The 8,757-nt window shown below is 49.3% G+C and overlaps 4 protein-coding genes across 6 annotated transcripts; 2 read left to right on the top strand and 2 right to left on the bottom strand.

Annotated features, from left to right (window-relative positions):
* Positions 1–4,239, bottom strand: LOC108133250 (E3 ubiquitin-protein ligase MARCHF6). 3 transcript variants are annotated; one of them, XM_017253113.3, is made up of 3 exons: positions 2,384–4,239; positions 849–2,318; positions 1–556 (listed from the first exon to the last, which is right to left on the bottom strand). In XM_017253113.3, the coding sequence occupies exons 1-2, from the start codon at positions 3,962–3,964 to the stop codon at positions 858–860; spliced, it is 3,042 nt and encodes a 1,013-aa protein (XP_017108602.2). In that variant the 5' UTR covers positions 3,965–4,239; the 3' UTR covers positions 1–556; positions 849–857. The 3 variants fall into 3 exon arrangements, with proteins under 3 accessions (XP_017108602.2, XP_017108594.2, XP_070135552.1); XM_017253105.3 differs by having other exon boundaries at positions 1–534; XM_070279451.1 differs by lacking the exon at positions 1–556 and having other exon boundaries at positions 700–2,318.
* Positions 4,240–4,616: 377 nt separating this feature from the next.
* LOC108133283 (thioredoxin C-1) lies at positions 4,617–5,220 on the top strand. The gene is made up of 2 exons (XM_017253139.3): positions 4,617–4,798; positions 4,851–5,220. Exons 1-2 carry the CDS (start codon positions 4,617–4,619, stop codon positions 5,095–5,097), a joined length of 429 nt encoding a protein of 142 aa, XP_017108628.1. The 3' UTR covers positions 5,098–5,220.
* On the bottom strand, positions 5,165–5,816 carry mRpL23 (mitochondrial ribosomal protein L23). Its single transcript, XM_017253133.3, has 2 exons — positions 5,455–5,816; positions 5,165–5,399 (listed from the first exon to the last, which is right to left on the bottom strand). The coding sequence occupies exons 1-2, from the start codon at positions 5,746–5,748 to the stop codon at positions 5,241–5,243; spliced, it is 453 nt and encodes a 150-aa protein (XP_017108622.2). The 5' UTR covers positions 5,749–5,816; the 3' UTR covers positions 5,165–5,240.
* Positions 5,817–6,017: 201 nt separating this feature from the next.
* On the top strand, positions 6,018–8,743 carry LOC108133150 (nucleolar MIF4G domain-containing protein 1 homolog). Its single transcript, XM_017252957.3, has 2 exons — positions 6,018–6,965; positions 7,024–8,743. The coding sequence occupies exons 1-2, from the start codon at positions 6,098–6,100 to the stop codon at positions 8,703–8,705; spliced, it is 2,550 nt and encodes an 849-aa protein (XP_017108446.2). The 5' UTR covers positions 6,018–6,097; the 3' UTR covers positions 8,706–8,743.
* The last annotated feature ends 14 nt before the right edge of the window (positions 8,744–8,757 follow it).

The following is an 8,757-nucleotide window of genomic DNA, read 5'->3' as shown; positions in this document are numbered from 1 at the left end:
TTTATTGGTTTTAAATCAGTTTATTAATTAGTTTTAAATCAGTTATATTTATAATGTATACATATATATTTTTTACAGTTCGTAAAGCTAGCTCGAAAATGTTTTTTGTTTTCGTTTTTTAATTTTCCACTATCCTTAAATCTTTTCACCATTTTACTAAGTTGAATTATACGTGTCTTGGATGTTCAGAAATGTTAGTTTTCGCCAACTCTCTCATATTTAGCTTCTAGTACAAGGTTTAAACTTGAAACGCGGCCTATCGCGACTGTCTTAAAATACCATAAAAACAAAGGACTCTAGGAAGGTAGGAAGGATAACAACAATTGTAGCTAACATATAACGAAAGTGAACTAAAGCCGGTGAATATATAGGGGGCCAAAAGCCAGGTTCAAAGTGGTGTGCATCCAAAGTGATCCATAGCTGAGACCGGGAATCATATTGGGAAGATAGCAGCAGGAGCAGCTCCTCGTCGAACGAGCACAACACGAATAGTAGAGCACATCCTCATCCTCCTTGTCGGGTTGAAATAAAAATCTTGAAACATAAAACGAATAATCTAAAAATAATTAATTTTCGTTTCAATTATAACAGAGTTATCCCCTAGAATCAAAATAGGATAGGATTAGGATGTGGAGGTGCAAGCCAATTGAAGACTTATATTTCTACTTTAGAAAGTTACGGAAATAAGAATATAATATATAAAGTTACAGAATTTTAATTTTTGAACGGCTAGAAAATATTTTCATAAATTCAAGTAGTCTAAGATTTATAAAATATTTCCACTAATTAACCAAACGATCAAAATTTAAATAATAAGAATTCTCTTCCCACAGCACAGCCATTCGCACCTGATCTCGTTACAGGAGCTCGCCAAAGTCCTGAGCCTCCAGTTGCCGTTCCCGTTCTCGTTCTCGATCCCTTTCCCGTTCTCGGTCTCGATCTCGATCTCGATCCAGTTCCCGCTCCATTTCCATCTCCTGGTTCTCTTTCTCTTCGCGCGCTGCCCGCTGTTGCTTCTCCTCCTCCTCCTGCTGCTGCTGCTTCTTCCGGTGTTCATAGTTGACCAGCCGCTGGCCCACCAAATACTTGTCCACCTTAATGGAAAGGTAGAGCTTCTTGAGCTGCTTAATCTGGAACAGCACAAAGCAGATGCTGCCCACAACGATGAAGCAGACGGGATAGACCAGTCGGGTAATGACGTGGCGAGTGTAGGGGTCGGCGAAGCACATCGGCCCCACCATATGGGCCAGGACATAGGGGGCGGCCAGAGCAAGGCCAAAAGTAGTGACCACGGGCACGGCCAGATCACTCATAACAAACTTCAAATCAAAGTCACGCAATCCGTCCATGTAGGCTCTCTCCAGAGCCCGTTTCATGTGCCAATCCGGACCCATGAGGGTCAGAGCGATAGCTATCTTGCTGTAGAGGACGCCAAGAGCCCAGTCCTGCCACAGAAAGTGTATGGGTGTCTTGCGCAGGGGCACTCGCAGAGGAATCACCACCAGAAGTTCCAGAAGTAGGCCAAACAGCAGGGGTACCAGCACAAATATTCCTATAAGGGTAACAACAGGCACGGCGTACTGCAGTGTCACACGCGCCCATTGCTTCATTTTGTTGACAATAGCCGTGCGTCCTTGTGGCAGAAGGGTCACCACGACGGCTATTCCCCGGCACACAATCCAGCACAAATAGCCGCCAATCTCTGCGGTGTAGAGCTCGTGCGATCGCAGAAGTCGCTCGTTCTTTCTAGCAGCTTCCGGGTCAGCAGCTGCTCCTGCTACTGCAGCGGCTCCTGCAGCTCCCGCCGCCGCCGCCGGGGCAGCTGCCTTATCTATTAGCGGATGCGTCCAGATCATCATTAGCCTCCTGCCGATATAAACTGGAATCGTTAGGGTCACCATGGCGGCGCAAACAATGGACAAGCACATCATCAGGAGCAGGGCGCACAAGCGGAAGGCGAACAGGGAGGGTTTATCGTACGGCTGAAAGCCAACGGGAGCATCGCGTTGCATAATGGCCTGATGTGCGGCGGCAAGGTTCCGGGGAGCAGGAGCCGGAGCCGGTTCGGCAGGTGGTGGGGGAGGAGGTGGAGGAAGAAGTGGCTGCGCTGCGGCGCCCTCCTGGCCCTCTTGATTTGCGTTCTCGCCGGCCGCAGCCTCCACTCCCTCTTCGGCAGCGGCTGTAGCTGCGGGATCTGGTGCCGGCAGCAAATAACTACGGATGCCCAGGAGCCAAGCCACGGCTGTGCACCAGATTCGCAGCAGTCCCTTGAGCCATATGCGCGTCTGGGTCTGTTCAAAGAAGCCCGGCAAGACGATCTACAAGAAGGTATGGGGAAAGTCATTACAAGCTGATGTCGGAGGACATATGGGAAAAAGCTTACCTGTAAAAGCAGTAGCTGCAGACTGAGATCATTGACCTCGGCATCACCACTTAGGGCATAGGGCAAGAAATTGGGCCAAGCCACCTGTAGAATGCGGATGGGCAGCCAGAGCATGAGAAGGACCGCAAAACCAAAGATCATGGCAGATGCGACCAAGCGCCGAATGTGCCTAACAATCGGGACGTGGATCATTTCCTGGATGGGGCTAAAGTCCGGGTCGTTGACATTGCGGAAGATCCAGAGCACTCCCGGGCGGAGTACCTCACGCAGCAGCGATATGAAGGCGGCGAAATAGTAGACATAGACCATGCCAAACATCCAGTGGACGAACAGCGAGGTACCCGGGGCCGCCTTGAAGCTTGCCTTGCGATCCTTCAAACTGGCATCGAGGAGAGGCAGCGAACAGATGTCCAGCCACCAGCCGCAGATGAGGGGCAGCACTCCGATCTCCACCACGGACAAGAGCGACACCTTCACCACTATGTAGCACAGCCCGATGAACCAGCACACTTTTCTTAGTCGGAACACTCTGGCGAAGAAGTGCAGCACCACCAGCGTCAATCCGATGCAGCAGTAGCCAAATAAGGTCGTAATCAGACCGTGGAAGTGAAGCAGCGGCTTCTCGGGCTGCAATAGGTCCATTGAGCTGAGAATGAAGTTTCCCACGCAATAGGGGCAAAAGGCAAATGTAAATATGAACATAGTGTTTAGTGAAATTATCCAAAAGACGTGCTCTAGAAACACCAGGGACCCGTCCAGTCCCAAGAGCCGTTCCCAGGTCAACTCCTCGGCTGCACGATCCCACTCCATGGGATTCCAATTCTGCTCGTCAGCGTCAGCATCCACGGCAGCGGGGGCTGGAGCCGCAGCAGCGACTTCATCTTGTCCCAAGTCGTTGTCCGCCTGAGCAGGGGCCCCGTTGTCCATGGGCAAGTCCTGAGGAGCTTCTCCGTTGTTGTTGTCATCCTGCGCGGCAGCCACGTCGGCGGCAGCTGCTGGTGCCGCAGCCGGAACAGGAGCAGGCTGCAGTGGAGCATCGTCTCGCTCCAGCCAGTCCGGACCACCACCGTGCAAGATCTGCTCTCGGAGCCAGACAAGTCCAATGAAGGACAACAGGGTACAACTCACGACGAAGCATCCTCGAAAAGCATCCGTCGCCAGATTCTCCATTGAAAAAATATCGAACGGCAGCGTGAGGATCATGTCAAAGGAGCTGGCCCGGAACAAGTAGCGGTAGGTTCTATACGCCGATAGGGGGACCACTCCGAACCAGGCTAGGCCCACCAGGGAGTAGTGCAGCCAGCAGCGGGCACCCTCTATGACGGCAGACATCAGTCCAACGAGCACATCCTTCAGCGGCAGGACTCGCGGCATGTCGGGGGCGTAGATGGGTTGGAAGCTGAAGCGGTGGCCACATAATTCACAGTACTCCTTGTGCGAGTAGCGCATCCACTGCATTAGGCAGTCCTGATGAATGTATTTAATGGATCCCGTGCAGATGCACGGATAGAATAGTGGTCTGTCCGGCTGCGCCTCGCAGCGACAGACGCGACAAATGTCGCCTTGCGACAAGTCATCCATCCTGCCACTTTCCTCCTAATCCCAATCCTTTAATTCAGTTTTGCCCACTGGCCGATAGTTCCGTTGGCCATTTGCGTAGTTCCAAGGCAATTTGTGAATTGGCCCGCGCTCTGATGCTCTCAATAGCCTTGGTGCTGTGCCCAATCGTAAGTTGAAATGGCTAAGTGTCCCTGAAGCGGATCTTACACTTAAATTTAACTAATTTCTCGTGATGTTATTACGACAAAACAAAAGTTTTAGACAAATAGTTCAGTGCGTACACACCGTCGTATTGGGGAAAAAAAAACTCCAACAGTTAGAGCTGGCACCAAATGGTGGCAAAACCATTTAAAAGTCACGAGATTTATTTTGACCAGAATTACTAGTGGCAACTAAAGCTGCGCAACCAAAGCAGTACCAAATATTTTTTACAATAAAACTATAAATATATATATATATATTTTTTAAATTCACAATGGTTTATTTTCTTTATATATGGTTTAAGTTCAGACAATACCGTGACTAGGAAGTAGCAGTCCTATCGGACCAGTGTGACCTCTTCCGCTAAAAATGTACCACCACTAACAATCACGTTTTGTTTTTGTACGTCCCTTGTCACTATTTTGCAATCATTCAATTACGTTTTTGCACCGAAAAATAAGCAACCACAAGAATGCAGCGACAAATGATTAATATCCTGGGACAGACAGGGCGCCGCATGATGCTGGGACAACAGCTTCGCCCGTTGTCAGTGTCCGCCCAACGCAGAGAGATCTTCAAAGTGCAGAGTGCCGAGGACTTTGACAAGAAGGTGAAGAACAGCCAGCAGCCCGTCATTGTTGACTTCTTTGCAACGTAAGTAATTATCCAATAATGCCGGAACGATCCTTACTTTTCCAATCAATAGGTGGTGCAACCCCTGCAAGCTACTGACCCCGCGTATCGAGAACATTGTCGGGGAACAGGCCGGCTCCATAAAATTAGCAAAAGTAGACATTGACGAGCACAGTGAACTGGCTCTGGACTACGATGTTGCTGCCGTTCCAGTCCTGGTGGTGATGCAAAACGGCAAGGAGGTGCAGCGCATGGTGGGTCTCCAGGACGAGGACAAAATCCGTGCCTGGGTCGCCGCCGCCGTTAAGCAGTCGAAGTAATAGTTCGTTACCCCATGAAAGCCTTTGAAAATATGTAGAAAATATATACCCACAAATGAAGCCAAGCTTTAAGTTAATTCGGACTTTCGAAATAAATGTTTATGTTGCCACAAAAAATATAAACTACGCCTATGTTAAATAGTCTAAATGGAGAACCAGCCGGGCGTGCCGGGCCGTTTCTTGTTTCTGTCTAGGAACTGTCGGAATCCCTTTTTAGACTCGTCCAGGGACTTCTCCTCCTGGGCCTGTTTCTCTGCCTTCTCGGCAAACATTTCAGGGAAGACGAAAGACTCCTCCCGTGGCTGGAAATGGGTTACGTTAATAGAATCTTCCTAAACTTCCATCCAATGCTCTCACCAGTGTTACATAAGCTATTTTGACATCGTCTTTCTTGGTCACATAGCCATATGTCTGATCCCTCTTGGTCTCCCCGAGGGCAATACGAGTGCGCACATCCACCACCGGCAGCTTGTAGATCTTCTCTAGGTAGTTTCTCACATCGTACTTGGTCATTTCCATCGACACCGAAAAAGTGACAACATTTGGCGGCTGCTCCTCCTTGGGCCGGATGATCTTCATCCAAAAGTTGGGCAGGAAGACGCGCAACTGGGGGTTACCCCTCTGGTAAATGGGATACCATCTGGTGGACATGGCTGTCTTAAATGCACGTTTTCAGTTAAGATTTTAAAAAACCAAAATATGTTGTTAGTTTTAAAAAGGGACTAAAAAATACCAAATGGGCTTAGGGCAGCATGGGCGGACAGGGGGGCTTATGAAGTCATTTATTCAATAAATCAATAGCTTATAGATCAAATTAAAATAATTTGTAGGAAAATTATAGCATTTTTAATGAAAATTAGTAATTAAAATAATTGTTATTAATTAATTCTTCTTCCACTCTTCCCTCACGCGCCCATCTCTAGCCGAAACACCATGTGTCCTATCACAACAATTCCCAATGCGAGTTTTATGAAAACATTAGCCAGAACTCCTACTGATAATGGGAAAGATTAAGAAGAAGGAGGCTCACAAGAAGCCTTTGACCCGGAAGGAACAGCGGAAACAAAAAGTTGAGCTCAAGAAAGAAAACAAACGCCTGTACCACGCCGGAAAGACTAATGGAACCCAGCGCGTGGTAGCTGCAGCGGAGGCAGCCTCGGCAGCTCGGCAAACGAGTAAAAAACCAAAAAAGAAACCGAAGAAACCCAAAGTAAATCCAGAGGAGATTCCCAAGGAGCAGCTGCTGTCTGGGGACGTGCCCTCCGATGAGGACGAATCGATAGCCTCCGACTTTAGTGATGAGGAGATCGACGCGTTGCTACCGAAGAAACCGAAAGTGGAGACCTATGAGCCTTTGGGGAAAACTGCCAAGATCCTGAAGGGAGGAATTCAGCGGCAGGACGAAACAGAGGTCAGGAGGAAGGAGCTCCGCCAGCAGAAGGAGTTGGAGAGCAAATCCAAGAAGCAGAGGCTCAAGCAGCTGCGTTTGGAAAACGTGGAGGAGGATCGTGAAATTTCCAAACTGGAGAAGAAACTCAAGCTGAACAAAAGCAAGGACAAGAACCGCCTGGTCCGGAAGATGTTCAATGATGGCTTGGATTACCTTCTGGACTTTGTCCTAGACGACGAGGAGGAAAAGCGAAAGTGGGAGGAGAAGCAGGAGCGGAAGCGCAAACTGAAAGAGGATCAGGAGAAGGAGGAGTCTGGCATGTGGAGTGACGAGGAGGATGGAGAAGATAATGAAGGTAATGAAGGGGACAACTTTGACGGATCTGAGGCTTCAGAAGATGAGAGCGAAGGGGACCTTAGTGGGGAGGAGGATGAGGAGGAGCAGAGCGAGAATTCAGACCAAGAAGAGGAAGCCCAAGGTAAGTGAATCCGCAGAACCATATAGTCTTTAATTAATCTCGACCTTGCACACCACAGTCAAGGAGGACATCTATGGACGGAAACGCGATGCTGAGGGAAACATCCTGCCCGATCCCGTGGAACAGGAGGCCTCTGCCGCCGGTCAGAAGTATATACCTCCCCACCAACGGGCTCTGATGGCCGCCAGTGCTGGATCCAACGAGAAGCAGGCCGAGATCTTGGCTCGATTGCAGAAGCAGTGCAAAGGTCTGTTGAACCGATTGTCGGAGGCGAATCTTCACAAGATTGCTGCTGGGATCGAGACGCTCTATATGAAGAACTCCCGCTACAATATGAACGAAACTCTGACAAAGTTGCTCCATGAAGCGCTGCTGGGCTCCACAAAAACCAACGAGCGCATGGTGCAGGAGCACATGGTGCTTCTGGCCTATCTTCATGCTCAGATCGGCAGCGAAATCGGGGCCCATTTCCTGCAGACTTTCGTGGAGCTGTTCGATGGCTACGTGAAGGAGATGTCCACTTTCCAAGTGGAAGACAAGCGGTTGAATAATCTAGTCCTCATACTTTGCTACATGTACCTCTTCCGCATTTACGAACTGAGCCTCCTAATGGAGCTGATCGGGCGCTTATCGGATAACCTTTGCGAGAAGAGTGTCGAGTGCCTTTTGCTAATCTTGCAGTCCATTGGCTTCCGCCTCCGCAAAGATGATCCTCTTGCCTTCAAGACAATGATGCAAAAGGTGCAGTCGCAGATTTCCACAGCTCCTTTGGAACTCAAAGAGAATCCCCGCCTGCGCTTCATGGTGGACATTCTCAATGCGGTTAAAAACAACAACACACAGAAGCTACCTCAGTACGACCCAGAGCTGGCGGAGAATCTTCGCAAGCGCCTGAAAGCCATGTTGAAGAACGATCGCTATGTAGTTACCCTGAACATAACCCTGGAAGATCTTCTGCGAGCGGACAAAGTGGGTAAATGGTGGGTCGTGGGCTCCGCCTGGACTGGGAACCTCAACGAAATGGGCACTGCTAAGCAAAAGCCTGAGGACCAATCCAAGTCATCGAGCAGTGGATTCGCGGATAAGATGCTGGAGCTGGCCAAAAAGCAGCAGATGAACACCGCCGAGAGGCGCAACATTTTCTGCATTGTTATGAGCGCCGCCGACTACGTGGATGCTTTTGAGAAGATTCTGCACTTGGCTCTCAAGGATCAGCGCTCGGTGGCCTATGTGATAATCCACTGCGCTCTGAATGAGAAGAAGGTCAATCCCTATTACGCCCACTTGGCCCTAAAGTTCTGCCAGTTTAACCGAAAGTATCAGCTGGCTTTCCAGTTCGCCAGCTGGGACAGGATCAATGACATCGAGTCCCTGGGCAAGCCACAGATCCGCAACCTTGCCAGCTTTCTGCAACAGGTGATACTGTCTGGCGGCTTGCAACTCTCAGTGCTTAAGGTGGTGGACTTTATGCAGCTGGACAAGCTCAGCTTTTACTTCATGAAGGAGGTGATGCTGCGTCTGCTTTTGTCCCAGAATGAACAAGAGGTCTTCCAGGCATTCGAGCGGGTGGCTAAGAACTCGAAGCTCCAGCAGTTCAAACAGAGTATAAGGCTTTTCCTGCAGCACTTCCTGCTTCAGCCGGAGCAGCTGGCCAAGCTGAAGCTGGAGGAGGAGCAGCAGAAGTTGCTCGAACAGCGGGTGGATCATCTCGACAAGCTACTGGCTTACGTCGACTTGTAGATTCTTAAAAAATAAAGAACCCATTTTAGTTTTAATTTTAATGATTTAAAAA

Source organism: Drosophila bipectinata, chromosome 3L (genome assembly GCF_030179905.1).
Source record: "Drosophila bipectinata strain 14024-0381.07 chromosome 3L, DbipHiC1v2, whole genome shotgun sequence".
Classification (NCBI taxonomy): Eukaryota; Metazoa; Arthropoda; class Insecta; order Diptera; family Drosophilidae; genus Drosophila; species Drosophila bipectinata.
This window is presented reverse-complemented; position numbering and strand designations above follow the sequence as displayed.